The 20955-nt window shown below is 41.1% G+C and overlaps 1 protein-coding gene across 1 annotated transcript in view; it reads left to right on the plus strand.

Annotated features, from left to right (window-relative positions):
* The window catches only part of sntg2 (syntrophin, gamma 2), a 290541-nt gene that overhangs the window by 26260 nt on the left and 243326 nt on the right, over positions 1-20955 (plus strand). Inside the window, exon 3 of the mRNA XM_073055362.1 lies at positions 3130-3267. Within this exon, the coding sequence (XP_072911463.1) occupies positions 3130-3267 (138 nt within the window). The remainder of the gene's footprint in view (positions 1-3129; positions 3268-20955) is intronic.

Below are 20955 nucleotides of genomic sequence, written 5' to 3' on the forward strand. Positions count from 1 at the left end.
ACTATAGCTCAGCATTTAACACCATCATTCCCACAATCCTGATTGATAAGTCACAGAACCTGTGCCTCCTGTACTTCCCTCTGCAATTGGGACCTAATCTGGTCCCAAGATATCAATGTAGCTATAAAGAAGGCAAGACAGAGACTGTACTTCATTAGGAGTTTGAAATGATTTGGTATGCCAATGAAAACACTCAAAAACTTCTACAGGTATACCATAGAGAGCATTCTGACAGGCTGCATCACTGTCTGGAATGGGGGGTGCGGGGTGGAATGCTACTGCACAGGACAAAAGCAGCTGCAGAGGATCATAAATCTAGTTGGCTGCATCTTGGGTACTGGCCTACAAAGTACCCAGGACATCTTCAAGGAGCGGTGTCTCAGAAAGGCAATGCCCATTATTAAGGACCCCCAGCACCCTGGGCATGCCCTTGAAGGCACACACTCAGCTATTCAGGAACAGCTTCTTTCCCTCTGCCATCCGATTCCTAAATGGACATTGAATCCATGAATACTACCTCAATTTTTCAATATATATTACTTCTGTATTTGCACAATTTTTAATCTCCAATATAGATATACTGTAATTGTCTTATTTTTTTCTTCTATATTATGTATTGCATTGAACTGCGGCTGCTAAGTTAACAAATTTCATGACAGATGTTAGTGATAATAAACCTGATTCTGCTTCTGATTCTGATTTCAATACTGTTGCGCTGTTTAACTCTTTCCTAGGGCTTTCCTTTTATTGAAAGTAAATGTGCACCTGTTTGCAGGCCTAGTGTTAGCAATAAAATTAGTGTGTGTGTGTGTGTGTGTGTCACAAAATCCTTTGGTGTTACAGGAAAGGTACTGGCATGGATAGTGGAATAGCTGACAGGCAGGAGGCAGCGAGTGAGAACCTTTTCTGCTTGGCTGCCAGCTACTAGCGGTGTTCCTTGGGGTCAGTATTGGGACCGTTACTTTTCACATTGTTTGGTAATGATTTAGATAATGGAATTGATGGCTTTGTGGCAACGTTTGCAGATGATACAAAGATAGGTGGAGGGGTAGGTAGTGCTGAGGAAGGAATGCAATTGCAGCAAGACTTAGACAAATTGAAAGAATGGGCAATAAGTGGCAGATGGCATACAGTGTTGGAAAATGTATGATAATGTATTTTGGCAAAAGGAACAATAGTGCAGACTGTTATGTAAATGGGTGAAAATTCAAACATTAGAGGTGCAGAGGGACTTAGGAGACTCTCAGAAGGTTAATTTGCAGGTTGAGTCTGTGGTAAAGAAGGCAAATGCAATGATGGCATTTATTTCAAGGGGATTAGAATATAAAAGCAGGAAGTTAATGTTGAGCCTTGATGAGACACTAGTCAGGCTGCACTGAGAGAATTGTCAACAGTGTTGGGCCCCATATATCAGAAAAGATGTATTGTCATTGCAGAGAGTCCAAAGGAGATTCGCAAGGATGATTTGTGGAATGAAGGGGTTAACATCTGAGGAGCATTTGATAGCTTTGGGCCTGTAGTCACTGGAATTCAGAAGAATGCAGGGGGATCTCATTGAAACCTACCAAATGTTGAAAGAACTATATATTTTATATATAGCGAGGTCACTTTCGCAGACTGAAATTTTTACAATGGGAATACAATACATTCCAAGTGTCAGAACCCCTCTGATTATCAAATATGTGTGGCTGGTCACTGGCGTTTTGAGCACAAAATGCTGGACACTCGACGTATAGCACTTGTTAATTTTTTCCTTACATAATTAACTTTGTTATTATACTTCAGTTTCTAGTTACTTAAATTGCAACCTCCTAAAATTGAAAAATATGATTTTAAATGTATTATTATTGTAGATAAATTCATGCAAATTATGTTTAAAATTATTCTGAGCAGCAATTAATTTTTAAATAGTTATTCTATGTTAATATTCAATGACATCATGACTAACATCATCACATAATATGTTCTGCTATAAAAAAAATCAATGAAATATTTTCTTTTCCAATTAAGTTAACTATTTAGAGATACCGCATTGATAGGCTCTTCCTGCCATTTGAGCTATGCCACCCAGCAATCCCAGATTTAACACTAGCTTAATCACAGGTCAATTTACAATGACCAATTTACCTACTAACCAGTACGCATTTGGCGTGTGGGAGGAAACTCGAGCAGCTGGAGAAAGTTCACACATTGTCGAGAGGGCATACAAAGCTTCTTACAGAAAATGCTGGGAGTGAATTCTGAACTCCGATGCCCCAAGCTGTAATAGTGTCATGCCAACAGCTACAGTACAGTGACATCCTTATCTTTATTTAACTGCCCTCTCGCTTCACTGCCATTGGTCAATAATAAAAAGAATGGTATGAGTAATATCAATACAAGGAGCCATCAGGATCTGAAATTGTCATTTAAAAATGGTCATTTTTGATTACAACCATGGAAATTAATCCACTGGAAATAGAATGCAATACAACATTGAAACAATAAAGAACCCAGTCTGCCCTTTTTAATGTAACTTATTTTCTATGACTTACCAACATTATTCCTCAAAAAATGGATGGAATTTAGATTCCTAATTCTTGTAAATATATACAGTGAAACTTACCTGCCACCACACTGCCGATAACCTGAGTGAAATTGAACCTCAGTATATTCCCATGGGTGAAGCTGTTAGCTGACATTATGCAGAGTGACCCAATGCTAAGTACCCCAGATTTAATCACTGGACTCTACTGAATATGTTGATCTTAACTGATATGATCAAGGCACCCAGGAAAGTAAGTGGGTGAGAAAGTTCAGTTCTAGTATCAGCGTCGAATCATAATGTCATGATCCCTCAGTACTAAAATAATTCTGTGTGTCTATAGACTTAAAGTGAAGGAAGCAAATTCATATTGCTTACCTATACTGAATTATGGAGAGTGAACTACTGAGACCAATCAACATTTGTGCCAGTACCCAAGCTAGACCATGTATTCAGGGGTCAGCAGAGAAAGATAGGATAAAAAGTTATGGAATGTGAATCAAAAATATAGGAATGAACACATCTATACATGATTTGTTAGTGAAGTTGTAGATTAATTGTGAAATAAGTGAGATTTTACAGAAAAAAATTATTTTGTTTTGCAGACTAAGACTGGTATCACACGCCTTTTTGATGAAGAATCTGAGAATGCCTATGATGTCCGACTAAGGCTTTCAAAAGATGTTATAACAATTCAAAAGCAAGATGTTGTTTGCATCAATGGAAATGATTCTGATTCAAATGTAAGTACTTTTTTTCAAAATAAAATGCAATCTATTGACATATTTGCTTAAATGGCCCTAATTAACAAATTAGGTGGTCTGATTTCATTGGTATCAACCTTTTCCTTCTACGATCAAGTTTTAAATTCAGCCTTGAATGAAGCTGGATCAGTCTGCTGCCTGAATATAAAATTAACTAAGAGTGGAGTGCATGACCTATAGAGTAATCTCAAACTTCACTGATCCTACTCAGGGGTGACTGAATTTTGTAAATATTGTGTGCTCGGATAATTATGTAATTATTTCCTCAGAATGCCAGCAGAGATTTGGGAGGCAATCAAATGAAGACAGAACAAAAAAAAAACTGCTGGAAGAACTCGATTGGTTAGGCAACATCTGCGGAGCCACTCCATGTTGAGTCCACATCAGGACACCCGATCAGAACTATCAAAATCTGATGCAGGGTTTCAACCGGAAACATCAACGATTTCTTTGTCTCCACAGATGCAGCTTGCCCTGTTGAGTTCTTCCAGAATTTGTTATTTACTCCAGATTCAAGCAGCTGCAGTTTCCTGAGTCTTCAAATGAAGAAAGACTTGGATCTAATATATATTTTTTAAAAAGTTAACATTTTTAAATTCCTGCATCCCTCCTAATGATTGACATGGGAATTCTGGAGTCATTTCTCAGCAGTACTGTATACTTTCTTGAGGTAAAGGATAAAGGGTGAGGTTGCCAGCAGCTCTGAAGATGAAGATTGTTGAGAAACATCATGTAATGGTTCCATGTCAATCACTTGTGAAACAAGGAAGTGAGATCTGGTCATGTGATCTTTCCTGCCTGCTGATGATTGATGAGTGATACGGATGACACCACCAGGTCATTCTCACTTGAGAGAGCACAGCAGATTTGCTGTTGTGTCCTAAATGCTAATTGGCACTGCCATAACTGCAAGGCTGGTAGTGCATAGATGTTGCTTCTCATGCTATAAAATGCATGTACTGTATAGCATTATTTTTTGTATTTTTAAAAGTCACAGTAGATTTATGAACTGAGATTGAGGTAATGGGTCCATTTTACATCAATAAGGGCAGTTAGGTCCATAAATCTAATTGCAATATATGGAATGAAAACAAGTAATCTTGAAATGAAAGACAATTTTAAAAGATGAATTATCCTGTGAAAACTAATTGAAATCAATCAGTCATCAGCTTATCATATTAGAGATAGTTATACACTGTTCATTACTTGTACCAAATTTATAAGCATGGTTATAAAGAGCATATTTACAACTTCACAACAAATGGTGACACATGAAGCTCACCATGTAAGGAGCATGTTTACAACAAGTACCTCATTGTTTTTCAAAGGCCTCTTGGAAGAGCTACAAATGCTCATTCTGATAAACGCCGCCATTTCAATAAAAAATGATAAAATGCTTGACTCGTAACTACATAATCACCTGGCACAGACACACAACAAACAGGCCAACTTTTGTCATGACTCAGTTTGATTATTTGAGGGGCTACCATATCAAAGGAAAGCAAAGGCTGAGAGTTGCCGATTTTTATCTCCTGCAGTGTACCAGGTTACTTTTAGGAGTAGTTTTGAATCCAAAACTATTTGGTTGAAGTGCTGCTGAAAGTTGCAGAGAAATGTAAGAACATTTTCTGTGAAGTTCTGAAGTTGTGTAATGTTATTAATGATCAGAACTGGGATTATGAGTAAAGGTTAATGTCAGTTCCTCTCAAATCAAAATGTGGAAGGGGAAAAGAGAGGAGAATTGGGCTTTGTTTCAGCTGCTTAATCTTGACTGCTTTGTGTATAAAGCCTAGTCAGATTCAAGCACTGTTGGTTGTCTTTAAACAAATGTTTGTCAGTGACCTTTTCCTGCCATGGAATTTGAAAGCTGGACCTAAGAAAAATGTACTGATAGCATATCTGAGATTTGACTCAAAGTGCCTATGAGGAAAATGAAATGTCTCCATAACATGATATTTGTTATTTTAATTGATCTTTTCTAAGACTGCTTCCACTCTTTGTTAAATGTCAATGAAAATTCCAGTTAAAAAAACAAAACAATGTTTCTTTTGGTATTGATTGTTTAGCTAAAATTACCTGTCAGAATTTTGAAAGGTATGTTTTATTTTAACTGTAAATTCAAAGTATTCCGAAGCGACAGAAAAGCTGAAATAATCACAGGCAAACTTTTGGCAAAATGAGCTTTGTGACTATCAAACCAATATTATTTTTAGTATCATTAATTTGCAATTGGTAGATTTTTCTGTTTTTAAAGAACCTTCACAATAAGTCTAGTTTTTTTTTTGTTTTGAAGAACAGTTGACATCTCTATAGGTGATGGTATGGGCTTTGCTGCCGGAGAAGTCCTGACCTTAAACAAAGATCACTACCCTTCTCTCAGAGAGATAGCTGTGGGTGCCCTCACTAAATGGAGGCTGTACTGTAGCTACCTACACTTCAAAGCTAGATCAATTCCCTGTTTTTCCTTCCACGGTGTGGTTACCTGCTAATAACCAGTATTTGAGCAGTGCCTCCCCCCACTCCCCCACCAAGGAGGTGATACTTCTAGCTAACAAAGCATTTTAAACACAGTTCATGCAGTTTTACTGATATACATTTAAATTTAGATAAAATTCTTAAAACACATATAAAACTCAGAGGAGTTATATAGAAACATCGAAAACCTACAGCATAATACAGCCCCTTCGGCCCATAAAATTGTGCCGAACATGTCCCTACCTAAGAAATTGATAGGCTTACCTGGAACTCTCTATTTTACTATGCTCCATGTATCTATCTAAAAGCCTCTTAAAAGACCCTATCGTATCAGCCTCCACTACCGTTGCTGGCAGCCCATTCCATGTAATCACCATTCTCTGAGTAAAAAATTTACCCCTGACATCTCCTCTGTACCTACTCCCCAGCACCTTAAACCTGTGTCCTCTTGTGGCAGCCATTTCAGCCCTGGGAAAAAGCCTCTGACTATCCACACGATCAATGCCTCTCATCATCTTATACAACTCTATCAGGTCACCTCTCATCCTCCGTCACTCCAAGGAGAAAAGGCCGAGTTCATTCAACCTGTTTTCATAAAGCATGCTTCCCAACCAGGCGACATCCTTGTAAATGTGCTCTGCACTACATCCTTCCTGTAGTGAGGCAACCAGAACTGAGCACAGTACTCCAAGTGGGGTCTGACCGGGGTCCTATATAGCTGTAACATTACCTCTCGGCTCCTAAATTCAATTCCACGATTAATGAAGGCCAATGCCTTCTTAACCACAGTGTCAACCTGCGCAGCTGCTTTGAGCGTTCTATGGACTCGGACCCCTAGATCCCTCTGATCCTCCACACTGCCAAGAGTCTTACTATTAATACTATATTCTGCCATCATATTTGACCTTCCAAAATGAACCACCTCACACTGATCTGGGTTGAACTCCATCTGCCACTTCTCAGCCCAGTTTTGCATCCTATCACTGTCCCGCTGTAACCTCTAACAGCCCTCCACACTATTCACAACACCTCCAACCTTTGTGTCACCAGCAAATTTATTAACCCATCCCTTCACTTCCTCATCCAGGTCATTTATAAAAATCACGAAGAGTAAGAGAACAGATCCCTGAGGCACACCACTGTTCACTGACCTCCATGCAGAATATGACCCAGCTACAACCAGTCTTTGCCTTCTGTGGGCAAGCCAGTTCTGGATCCACAAAGCAATGTCCCCTTGGATCCCATACCTCCTTACTTTCTCAATAAGCCTTGCATGGGGATACTTACCAAATGCCTTACTGAAATCCATATACACTACATCTACTGCTCTTCCTTCATCAATGTGTTTAGTCACATCCTCAAAAAATTTAGTCAGGCTCGTAAGGCACGACCTGCCCTTAACAAAGCCATGCTGAATTTTCCTAATCATATGTTCATAAATCCTGCCTCTCAGGATCTTCTCCATCAACTTACTAACCACTGAGGTAAGACTCACTGGTCTATAATTTCCTGAGCTATCTCTACTCCCTTTCTTGATTAAGGGAACAACACCCACAACCTTCAAATCCTCAGGAACCTCTCCCGTCCTCATTGATAATGCAAAGATCATCACCAGAGGCTCAGCTATCTCCTCCCTCGCCACCCACAGTAGCCTGAAGTACACCTCATCTGGTCCCGGCGACTTATCCAACTTGATGCTTTCCAAAAGCTCCAGCACATCCTCTTTCTTAATATCTACTTGCTCAAGCTTTTCAGTCCACTGCAAGTCATCACTACAATCACCAAGATCCTCTTCTATAGTGAATACTGAAGTAAAGTATTCATTAAGTACCTCTGTTATTTCCTCTGCTTCCATACACACTTTCCCACTGTCACACTTGATAGGTCCTATTCTTTCACATCTTATCCTTTTGCTCTTCACATACTTGTAGAAAGCCTTGGGATTTTCCTTAAACTTGCCCGTCAAGGCCTTCTCATGGCCCCTTCTGGCTCTCCTAATTTCCTTTTTAAGCTCCTTCCTGTTAGCTTTATAATCTTCTAGATCTCTAACATTACCTAGCTCTCTGAAACTTTCGTAAACTTTTCTTTTCTTCTTGACTAGATTTACTACAGCCTTTGTACACCACGGTTCCTGTACCCTACCATAACCTCCCTGTCTCATTGGAACGTACCTATGCAGAACTCCACAAAAATCACCCAGTAGAGTTATTGACCCCTTCCTATTCCTAACCTCCAACTAGAGAGACTCCGTAGACAATCCTTCCATGACGTCCACCTTTTCTGCAGCAGTGACACTATCTCTGATCAACAGTGCCATGCCCCCACCTCTTTTGCCTCCCTCCCTGTCCTTTCTGAAACATCTAAAACCCGGTACTTGAAGTAACTATTCCTGTCCCTGAGCCATCCAGGTCTCTGTAATGGCCACCACATCACAGCAACAAGTACTGATCCACGCTGTAAGCTCATCCGCTTTGTTCACAATACTCCTTGCGTTAAAATAGACACATCTCAAACCGTCAGTCTGAGCACATTCCTTCTCTATTACCTGCCTATCCTCCCTCACACACTGTCTCCAAGCCTTCTTTATTTGTGAGCCAACCGCCTCTTCCCCAGTCTCTTCAGTTCAGTTTCCATCCCCCGACAATTCTAGTTTAAACTCTCCCCAGTAGCCTTAGCAAACCTCCTCGCCAGGATATTGGTCCCCCTGGAATTCAAGTGCAACCTGTCCTTTTTGTACAGGTCACACCTGCCTCAAAAGAGGTATCAATGATCCAGGAATCTGAATCCCTGCCCCCTGCTCCAATCCCTCAGCCACACATTTATCCTCCACTTCATTCTATTCCTATACTCACTGTCACGTGGCACAGGCAATAATTCTGAGATTACTACCTTTGTGGTTCTGCTTCTCAACTTATAAAAGTTATATTTTATAAAAGATTTCATTTTACAAATGATTTCTAAAAATAGAATTTCAAAACACAGGTACAATTCTTAGAAACTAAAAAGATATAGCAGCAAATTGCAGAAAAACAAGTTGTCTGTTACAGAAATTGAAACCAGAGGAATGGATTCTAGTCAATCCATCTTTCTGTCATTCTTCTTGGCATTATTTAAATATCCCTAACAGGTCTGAGAGATCTCCAACATTTATACTGTTTTTCCTACTTGGTGACTTCACAGACATGTAATAGATTTCAGTTACATTAATTGGTCAGGTAACTGCAGTACTGAATTAGCTGAAGTGGACCCCATTGTTTTCTTTTGATTAAATAATGGGCCAATGAGAGCACTATTGTTCACTAATTTATGAGCAAGGAGTATTAGTTTCAAGTTGAACTTACTCAGAAACAATGATTTAAATTGAATGACTTTATTACTTACATCCCTCACATACATGAGGAGTAAAAATCTTCATTTTACATCATCTAAATATATGATGTGCAATTTATAGTAATTTGTAATAAATAGTATGTACAACAGAACAGTCAATATAGCAAAGAAATACAATTGTATCAGCTTGAGTTGATCAGTCTGGTAGCTTATGGAAGAAGCTGTCGCAGGGCTTGTTGGTCCTGGCTTTTATGCTGCGGTACTGTTTCCTGGATGGTAGCAGCTGGAACAGTTTGTGGTTGGGGTGATTCTGGTCATCAACGATCCTTCAGGCCCTTCTTACACACCATCTCTGTAAATGTCCTGAATAGTGGGAAGTTCACATTTACAGATAAGCTTGGGCAGTCTGCACCACTCTCTGCAGAGTCCTGCGATTGAGGGAAGCACAGTTCCCATACCAGGCAGTGATGCAGCCAGTCAGGATGTTCTCAATTGTGCCCCTGTAGAAAGTTCTTAGGAAATGGGTACCCATACCAAACTTCTTCAACCATCTGAGGTGAAAGTGGTGCTGTTGTGCTTTTTTCACCACACAGCCGGTATATACAGAACAGATGAGTGAATCCTGGAATAGTCAAAACTATGTTAGGAAATCTGAGCTTGGCATAAATGTCCCCAACCCTGGAAAGTGAATATCCATCATATCCCCCTTTTGCTAGCCCAGCTTCTCCTTACAGAAACCAGTTTTGAAATCAGATGCCTGAAAAGACTCCTCTGGGGAGCATCAACCATTTGATTAAGTTACCATTGCTTGAGAAGCTCTCCTTAATTGGATGCTCAAAAAACTCATTGGGTACCTCCCAATGTCGGGTTCCCTCTGTTGTTTTCTCTTTAGAGCATTCCTTCCGTATTCTTAGCTGCACACATTTTTGAAGCCTCGGTGCATTGTTACTGCTATAATTTGTCATTAAACGTGCAACAGTAACACATCAGTGTCCAAATTAAAACCATATTAGTCCATCTCTAAGATTTTCTTCCTCAGAAACAGTTTCTGCCCCTTCCTTGATGCAAGCTTCGATCACTATCTTTGTTGCTATTAGTTCCTCGAGTCAGCTGGTAATGTCTTTCATTGAGCTGAAGATAGTTTGTTTCTTTTACAGTGGTGTTCACATTTCTTTGGAAGTGAGGCACAATTTTATTCAGGTTTATTGAAAAAGAATCTTGTAGGCAAGCTACTGAATGTCTGTTACTGTCTTATCTTGCCTAAAGCTTATTAATCTTACATTTTAGTTATAGAAATATATATTTATCAGTTACATGATTTCACAATGTAATAACATAAACAGAGCGTGAAAGAGGCAGATTACCCTTACATGTATGGTGAGGTAAGGAAGGCTACAGTTCTCTGCTGATGATTCTATCTATACCTTAATTCAAGCGGCTGCCAGGGAAAAGATGTCAGAACACAGGGATTGGTGATGTGACTCCCATGGGAGTAAACATCCTTTGACATGTTGTAGCTTGACATTCTGATACTAACCATACTACCTGCATAAGTTTCTTCTTCTGGACTCTGGGTACAAATGTCCAAGTCTTCACCCTTTACTTGACTGATACAACTTTCCAACTGTTGAGTTTTCCCAAAAAACTTGAACCGAACAAGGGCTATTCAGTCTATTCTGTCACACCATGGGATTTTGACAACTGAGTATTCAGCTTATTCTTGTAACATTAAGTATAATAATGTAGTCCTAGTGGCCCTTTTTGTTGCACTGTAGGAGTATCTTAAATGCAATATACGCTTATACCTAAATAGTAAGTGAACAGCAAGACACATTCAAACAGGTCTACCTTGTGACAATATAATGCTTTGTAGGCCTTGGAGGCCCTAGAATTACATCACCATTTCCAAAGAAGTCACAACAGAATAGGTAAAAAAAAAAGTTATCAGGAGTATAATGTTCCCCAAGGGTAATCATCATTCTTCTCCTGGTAAGTCTTTCATCATTGTATAACATAACAGCAAGATATCTTAAGACAGATTGATTTGAATATAAAAGTCAAAGGTGTAAACTATGATGATGTAATGCCATCATTAGCAGTGAACAACATACAGGTCCATAAAAGATAGGGGCCAGAATTAGTAAAGCAAACACGAGGAAATCTGCAGATGCCAGAAATTCAAGCAACACACACAAGATGCTGGTGGAACGCAGCAGCCATGCTGCATGGCCAGATGTTGCCTGGCCTGTTGCGTTCCACCAGCATTTTGTGGGGGTCAGAATTAGGCCATTTGACTCATTGAGTCTGCACTGCCATTTCATCATGGCTGATCTATTTTCTTTATCAACCACTTTTCGCTGCAACCTTTCACACTCTGACTAATCAAGAACCAATTAATCCCTGCCTTAAATACACCCAATGACCTTGCCTTTTCAGCCACCGTGACAACAAATTCCAGAGATTCACCACCTGCTGGTGAAAAGAAATGCCCCCTTTTCTCCATTCTAAATGGACGTCTTCTATTCTGAGGTTGTGCCCTTTGGTTCTCCTGTACTATCGGAAACATCCTCTCCACATCCACTCTATCTGTGCCTTTCATATTTCAATGAGATCCCCCCTCATTATTGTAGATTCCAGCGAGTAAAGGCACAAGCAATCAAATGCTCCTCATACAATGAACCTTTCATTCCCAGAATCATTCTCATAAGCCTTCTGTAAATTCTCTCCAATGTCAGCACATCCTTTCTTAGATGAAGGACTCAAGCTGCAATGTCACATGACAGAGAGGAGGACGTCTGGACCAGTGTGCTCCACCTGAGGCACTGAAGTCGACAGAATTTCAACAGGTGTTTTGTGTGGTTGCATCTTTTTTCTGATATTCTATATGGGCTTGTAGTATTGTATGTACGTAGCTGGAACTCGAGCCATGGTGCCTTGGGGGGGTGGGGTGGGGGAACACCATGGCCAGGCTAGAGGAGTCAAGCTCTAAAGTAGTCAACTGTGGTTTGATGGCGTGAGTTTCAGTTTTTTTAGACTCTTTTGTTGAGTGATTATGATACGATTTTTTTGTGTATCTAACGATCTCATGTGTGCTGCGTGCTGACTGCTGTATGCGACTGTACAGTATTTAGCACCTTGAGCCCATAGTAATGCTGTTTCGCTCAACTGTCTTCATGAGTATTCAGATGTGGTTGAAATGACAATTAAACTTGATTGAATTGAGCTGAATAAGAGGACCAAAACTGCTCTCACTACTCCAAGTGAGGCCTCACCAGTGTCCTGTAAATCCATAGCATTACATCTTTGCTTTTATAATCTAGTCCTCTTGAAATGAAAGTTAACATTACTGTTGCCTTCTTTACCACTGATTCAACCTGCAAGTCACCTTTATGAAATCCTGCTCGAGGACTCCCAAAGAACTTTGCACCTTGAATTTGTGTATTTTCTGACTACTTTAGAGAACAGTCTGTGCTTTTATTCTTTCTATCAAAGTGCATGACCATGTACTTACTGACATTAATCTACTTACAACTTCTTTGCCTATTCTCTTAATCCATCTAAGTTAGGCTGCAATCTCCCTGCTTTTTCAACTCTACCTGCCCCTCCACCTATCTTTATATCATCTGCAAAATTTGTCACAAATCTAACACTTTCATCACCAAATCATTGACATATGACATAAAAAGAAGTGGTCCCAACATTGACCCCTGTGGAGCACCAGTTGTCACCAGCAACCAACCAGAAAAGTCTCCCCTTATTCCTACACTTTGCCTCCTGCCAATCAGCCAATGTTTTATCCATGTTAGAATCTTTCTTGTAATACCATGGGCTTGTAGCTTGTTAAGCAGCCTAATGTGTGGCAACTGTCAAAGGCCTTCTGAAAATCTAGTTCCTTAACCCACTCTCTGAGGAGCTGTAGTTTGGTGCACATGGTGCAGATGTGGTTATCCTGGAGGTTGGGGGTCTCCTAGAGTTCCCACATCTCACACAAAGAACATAACACAGCCATTGGAGCCATTCTCACTGCATTAACTATGCACTAACAGATGAAAAATGAAGAAAAAACTTGCCTCACTCAAGTCTACGTCACCAAAGCCTTCCCACTCCAACACTGGTCTGCTCCAACAATGGCTGCTCTCTACCTTATTTTAACTTGCCCTTGCTAATGAATCATGATTTGATTGGGCCCTGGAAAAGCCAAAAGCCCATGAACAGTCCTTTTCAAATCTCTCTTCTCACCCTCTGTGTAGCTTCCTCTGTCAATTCGAAAAAGCCATCAGAAAACGGAGAAATCCTGCGATTGATCCTTTTTAAATCTCTCACTCCAGAATATTTGCAAAGTAAATTATATAAAATCTTAAAAACTATCATATCCAAAAAAATTGCCCATGTAGGAAAGTAAATAGAGAGACCACAGTCAGTCCGTGTTGGCAGGAACATCTCTGACTCCATCACACTGAGCACTGGATCCCCATCAGCCTACTGTTGTTTACACTGCTAACACATGACTGTGCAGCCAGATTCAAGGAGAACCTGATCATTAAATTTGCTGACGATACCGCAGTGGTGGGGCTCATCAACAAAAATGATGAAACAATGTACAGGGAGGAGGTCAAACACCTAGAGAGCTGGTGCAGTGACAACAACTTGATACCTGCGTCTCAATGTCACCAAGACCAAGGAGATGGTGGTGGACTTTAGGAGATCTAGGCCTCATATGGAGCCAGTGATCATTAATGGAGAATGTGTGGAGCAGGTTAAGACCTACAAGTATCTGGGAGTACAGTTAGACGAGAAGCTAGACTGGACTGCCAACACAGATGCCTTGTGCAGGAAGGCACAGAGTCGACTGTACTTCCTTAGAAGGTTGGCGTCATTCAATGTCTGCAGTGAGATGCTGAAGATGTTCTATAGGTCAATTGTTGAGAGCGCCCTCTTCTTTGTGGTGGCGTGTTGGGGAGGAAGCATTAAGAAGAAGGACGCCTCACGTCTTAATAAGCTGGTAAGGAAGGCGGGCTCTGTCGTGGGCAAAGTACTGGAGAGTTTAACATCGGTAGCTGAGCGAAGGGCGCTGAGTAGGCTACGGTCAATTATGGAAAACCCTGAACATCCTCTACATAGCACCATCCAGAGACAGAGAAGCAGTTTCAGCGACAGGTTACTGTCGATGCAATGCTCCTCAGACAGGATGAAGAGGTCAATACTCCCCAATGCCATTAGGCTTTACAATTCAACTGCCAGGACTTAAGAACTTTTTTTAAAGCTATTATTAATGCTTTTTGAGTTAGTGATTTAGATGCATATCATATTATTACTGAGTTAAGTATTGTATGTAATGAGTTTTTGCTACAACAAGTGTATGGGACATTGGAAAAAAAAATGTTGAATTTCCCCATGGGGATGAATAAAGTATCTATCTATCTATCTATCTATCTTAATGTCACCAAAACCAAGGAGATGACCGTCGATTTTAGATGGTCTCAGCCTGAGCACACACCCCTCAGCATCAGTGGCTCCACAGTGGAGAGAGTGGAAAACATCAAGTTCCTTGGGGTGCAGATCTCGGACAATCTCACCTGGTCCAGGAACACCACTGGGATTGTGAAACGAGCCCAGTAGAGATTGCACTTTCTGAGGAAGCTTAAACAAGCATCACCCCCCACTAACATCCTAACTACATTCTACAGAGGCGTGATTGAGAGTGTGCTGACTTTTTGCTTCACAACCTGGTACTCCAGCTGCCAACAAAAAAGCCTTGCAGAGGGTGGTTAGGGGAGCAGAGTTGATGCCTCCAGAAGACACAGTACATCATTAAAGACCCCTCACACCTTCTCCATGAACTGTTTGTTCTTCTGCCATCAGGCAAACGTTACAGGAGCATCAAAACAAAAACCACAAGGCTACTAAACAGCCTCCTCCCACAGGCAGTCAGACTGCTAAATAGCTGCTCTACCTGACTCTGCTTCGGACACTTTTAACTTGCACTGGACACTTATAGCTTGTTTTTAACCGACATGTAACTGTTGTGTTTTACTATTTATTGTTGTGTTTACCATTTGTTGCGTTTGTTATGTTATGATTGCACTTACCCCTGGGAAGCGCTGTCTCATTCTGCCCTGCAGAGCTGATATATGGTTGGAATGACAAAGTTTTTGAATCTTGAATGAAAGACATTTGTAAATTCACCTTCCTGTGGGTTTGTGTAATTAGACTATTCATGACACAGAAACATAGAAAACAGGTGCAGGAGTAGGACAGTCAGCCCTTCGAGCCTGCACCGCCATTCAGTATGATCATGGCTGATCATTGAACTCAGAACCCTGTACCTGCCTTCTCTCCATATCCCCTGATCCCTTTAGCCACAAGGGCCATATCTAACTTCCTCTTAAATATAGCCAATGAACTGGCCTCAACCGTTTCCTGTGGCAGAGAATTCCACAGATTCACCATTCTCTGCGTGAAGAAGTTTTTCCTCATCTCGGTCCTAAAAGGCTTCCCCTTTATCCTTAAACTGTGACCCCTCGTTCTGGACTTCCCCAACATCGGAAACAATCTTCCTGCATCTAGCCTGTCCAATCCCTTTAGAATTTAATACATTTCAATAAGATTCCCCCTCAATCTTCTAAATTCCAGTGAGTATAAGCCCAGTCGATCCAGTCTTTCTTCATATGAAAGTCCTGCCATTCCAGGAATCAATCTGGTGAACCTTCTCTGTACTCCCTCTATGGCAAGAATGTCTTTCCTCAGATTAGGGGACCAAAACTGCACACAATACTCCAGATGTGGTCTCATCAAGGCCTTGTACAACTGCGGTAGAACCTCCCTGCTCCTGTACTCAAATCCTTTTGCTATGAATGCCAACATACCATTTGCCTTTTTCACCACCTGCTGTACCTGCATGCCCACCTTCAATGACTGGTGTACAATGACACCCAGGTCTCGTTGCACCTCCCCTTTTCCTAATCGGCCACCGTTCAGATAATAATCTGTTATCCTGTTCTTGCCACCAAAGTGGATAACCTCACATTTATCCACATTAAATTGCATCTGCCCTGAATTTGCCCACTCACCTAACCTATCCAAGTCACCCTGCATCCTCTTAGCATCCTCCTCATAGCTAACACTGCCGCCTAGCTTTGTGTCATCCACAAACTTGGAGATGCTGCATTTAATTCCCTCATCTAAATCATTAATATATATTGTAAACAACTGGGGTCCCAGCACTGAGCCTTGCGGTAGCCCATGACAAATGGATCCCAACCCTGCAGCCCCATCTTAAGATGATGCAGGAAACATAATTTTCATGTGCAATATTCATGATCAGGACTAGGAAATGGAGAAGAATGAGGATAATGTGATTAGGCTGGTGCCAGCTCTTCATTCTTCCAAGGTTGTGGACCATCTGGAGGAATAGATAAGAGGCAAATATGAGGCAATGTATAACAATGCAGAAATATGAGAGATAACACATGAAAGTGCAGGTCAGTTATTGAAGTCAGCAAGGTCTTTGGAGTGGAGGCGTTATACAAAAGGCAGAAGTTACCAAACTTTGGTCTTTGGAGGATTCAATGTTTCAATAGAAGGAGCACTATAAAAATAATAATTCCAATGGATAGGGAAATTTTACATTGGAAACATTCAATAAAATCTTTAATTCAATTTAAAGTTGTGCCAATTCAGCCAGTAACTGTATTTGCTGCTGTGGAAGTTAAATATGCAACAGCTGGAAAGGTCTTAGCTATTGTTTCAGTGAAAGTGTTAAGCCAGTGTTTATGGGTCTCCAAAGGAAACTTGTAAAAGGATGTGCCTCATGTTTGATTGTGTCTGTAGCATTATACAGTCAACCTTCACTAATCCGACTACCTGTAATCCGGTTCCTTTGATTTCAAATTTTCTGCGCAACTGTAATTTCAAATTTCCTGGGCCACCATACCAATCTGCTGTGCATAGTTTTGGATGCGCTAGATCTGTCCACGTGTTGGTGTGCTCTTGTAAGCACAGACAGGTGATTCCTGCTTGTTTTCCTGCATGTATTAATATAATTTATTTGAAGTGCGGCTACATAGCACCCGCCTGTCTCATCCACCAGCAGCGAGGGAATTGGCGAGCGCAGAGTCGGTCTGCCTGCTGGCAGTCGTGCACTACACTCTGGCGTCGCCCCGCTGGCGCTCCGCTCTCTTCTGCCTATGACCTTAGATCAGATGTGGCGACCTACTGAATTTAAGCATATTACTAAGCGGTGGAAAAGAAACTAACAAGGGTTCCCTCAGTAACTGCGAGTGAAGAGGGAAGAGCCCAGTGCCAAATCCCCAGCCGCCTGGTGGTGGTGTGAAATGTGATGTACAGAAGACCTCCTTGCTCCGACTTCTGATTCTGCTCACCCAGATGTGCTGCCACCAACAACAACAGTTTTTGAAGGAACTGTTGTGCCAGTTTCAGCACCAGTTCCTGGTGCTTCACTCATTTTTCAAGATGAAGATGTTGATGATCCTGACAACTCCACACTTGCAGACATTCAGCTTTGCCTGAAGGTATATTAAACATCACTCTTTAAAAGCGGAAGTACTCAACTGTTCTGTATAAGTTTATTCCTGTACATTTACCAGTACCCTTTATTTTATCTGTGCCTGTACAGTATATTACTTTATTAAACTTCCACTTGCTACTCATTTAATATTTCTGTTTCATTATCATCTAACTTGTACTGATTTACATGATATTTTAAAGGTATAATGAGACAGTTAGCTATTGCTTAATGTGCTGTAATTCGGCATTTTCACTAATCTGGCACTCTGCAGGTCCCAATGGTGCTGAATTAGTGAAGATTGAACTGGAATTAGAAAAAGTGACAAACAATTTGGTCGCGTGCATCTAGGCCAAAATGTCAATTAAAATTGATATTTCAGGATTATGAATAAGGGGATTATCGAATTGGATTTGGGAAGCCATGGGCTGACCAGTGTTTTTCATGTGGAAGCTGCAGGAATTAGTATCTTTGTTCAGTTTGACACCACAGACTCCGGGTATGAGACCACAGGCAATGAAGCAAGGGCAGGTGGTAACATAACGATCCCATTTGATCTGTTATCAAAAACATGAATGTGCTTGTAATCACCCAGAACTATGGTAGATGTCACAGGACAACCAGAACTGGTGATTTTTTTCCACACTGGGGAAATTTTTGTCAATCGTGGCATAACTAACATGACCTTTTGAGACAGGAGTCAATGCTAATGTAAGAGGGTTCAGGAATGTTGGAAAACGTCAGTCCTTTACAGGCCTTCTTTTAATTCCTTTAATGGAGGCTTTAATTCAATGATCAAATGAACCAAGTTGATGACAGAGGGTATACCTATGTTCACCACTCGATATGTTCTCAGATAGACTCTGTTAGAAATGAAAGAACAGAAATTAGAAATGAAGTACACCAGTAAAATGATGCAGAGTGCCATCAATGAATTGTGATCCCTTCCATCTGAGAGCTGAGTTTTAATTCACAAATTTTTAATAAGTGAGAATTGGAGGTACCTCTTTTAAAGCTAGCTAGCTATTTGTCTGTACCTGAGAGATTGTTGATTAAAGAATGTGAGAGGAAATCCCACGGGACCTGTTCTAATGTCAGGCCTGTAGACATCACTGTAGTTCTTAAAGTCATAAAGTTTTGGAAAAGTACAGCACACAAAGAGGTCCTTCGGCCCTTATTTTCTGTGCCAAACTATTAACCTGCCTAGTTCCATCAAGCTGCACCCGGACCATTTCCCTCCATACCCTTCCCAACCACAGACCTAACCAAAATTTGTTTCAATGTTGAAACTGAACCACATCCACTGGCGGCTCATACCACCCTCTCGCCATCCTCTGAGTGAAGATGTTCCCCTTAAGCATTTCACCTTTCACACTTAACTCATGATTTCTAGTTCTAGTCTCATCCAAACTCAGTGAGAGAAGAACGCTTGTATCTACCCCATCATTCCCCTCATAATTTTGTATACATCTATCAATTCTCCCATCATTCTTCTACACTCTCGGGAATGAAGTGCTAATCTATTCAACCTTTCCCTATAACTCAAGTTCTACCAACATCCTTGTACATGTTCTCTGAACTCTTTCAAACTTATTGGCATCATTTCTGTGTGTGAAACCCTGGTTAAGATCTTTACTGCTGTGCTGTCAGTATTTCATTTTAGTAGTTCTGTAAGAGCAGTCTGTTCTGCTTTCAGCTTGCTTGGGTTTGAGTTAAGGTAAGAGGCTTGTTATTCAGCTTAGGAATGTGGTGTCAGCCAATCAGGATACTGGATTTGGGAGAAGGTTCTGGAGAACACTGGGTTTTTGTTCATTATTGGCAGGAGCCAGAGGGAAAAGATGGCTGAGGATGCCGTCCCTGTTGCACAAGGTACTTTGTGCAGCTGAAATGCTTCAAGAAGGAAGAACCAATACTCCCCGTTTGTTTGAGATGGATCTCGAACGATGTTCGGATGGTGGTGTGTGCTTTCACACAGACTGATGGTCCAGCGCGTGAGTGACAGATTAAGTTCAAGATTAGCTCCAACTTGAGTGCACGCTTGACTGTTTCAGAGTAATGGGCCCTTTCTGTTTTTTCTTTCTTTTATTTAATAACTGTTTGCTTAAATTAATATTCTTAAATATACTTAATAAATTGTGTGCAGTGTACGATCTATTTTTTCTTGCTGGGGACAGTAAATCACACATCATTCACACAAACCGGGGTTTGGGTGGGCGAGACATCCCATCCTCATAGATTTGGCAGGAACAAAGTTGTATACATCCTCGACATACAAAACCAGAGGAAGGTGGGTTTATTATGACGGAATCCAGTGGCTGTTAACGAAGGGTTAACGAACTGGTTTTCCATGGATACACAGAAAAAGAGGGTTTCATGTAGGTAGGTGACCAACACTGCACACTGCACACAGTACTCAAATTAGACCTCAGCAACATCTTATACCGCTTCAGCATGACATCCTAACTCGGGTACCTAATACTCTGATTTATGAAGGCCAAGGTGACAAAAGCTTTACTTATGATCCCATCAACCTGTGACGGCACTTTTGAGGAATTACCGATCAATATTCCCAGATCCGAGAGAACTACAAAATAAAAGCAAGGATGTAAAATCGAGACTTTATAAAGCACTGGTAAGGCCTCACTTGGAGTATTGTGAGCAGTTTTGGGCCCCTTATCTTAGAAAGGATGTGCTGAATCTGGAGAGGGTTCAAAGAAGGCTTATGGAAATGATTCCCGGATTGAATGGCTTGTCATATGAAAAGCGTTTGATGGCTCTGAGCCTGACTTAGCTGAAATTCAGAAGAATGAGGGGTGACCTAATTGAAACCTATCAAATGGTGAAAGGTCTTGACAGAATGGATGTGGAGAAGATGTTTTTTATGGTGGGAACATCTAAGACCTGAGACCTGAGCACACAAATGGAGATGAGGAGGAATTTCCTTAGCCAAAGAGTAGCGATTCTGTGAAATTCTTTGCCACAGGCAGCTGTAGAGTTCAAGGATTCATGTATATTTAAGGAGAAAACACGAGGAAATCTGCCTCCAGGTCCAACATATAATTCTCCGTAACTTTCGCCACATCCAACGGGATCCCACTACCAAACACATTTTTCCCTCCCCCCACTTTCTGCTTTTCACAGGGATCACTCCCTACACGACTCCCTTGTCCACTCGTCCCCCCCATCCCTTCCCACCGATCTCCCTCCTGGCACTTATCCTTGTAAACGGAACAAGTGCTACACCTGCCCTTACACTTCCTCCCTCACCACCATTCAGGGCCCCAGACAGTCCTTCTAGGTGAGGCGACACTTCACCTGTGAGTCGGCTGGTGTGGTAT

The sequence above is a fragment of the Hemitrygon akajei genome, chromosome 9 (genome assembly GCF_048418815.1).
Source record: "Hemitrygon akajei chromosome 9, sHemAka1.3, whole genome shotgun sequence".
Taxonomy (NCBI): Eukaryota; Metazoa; Chordata; class Chondrichthyes; order Myliobatiformes; family Dasyatidae; genus Hemitrygon; species Hemitrygon akajei.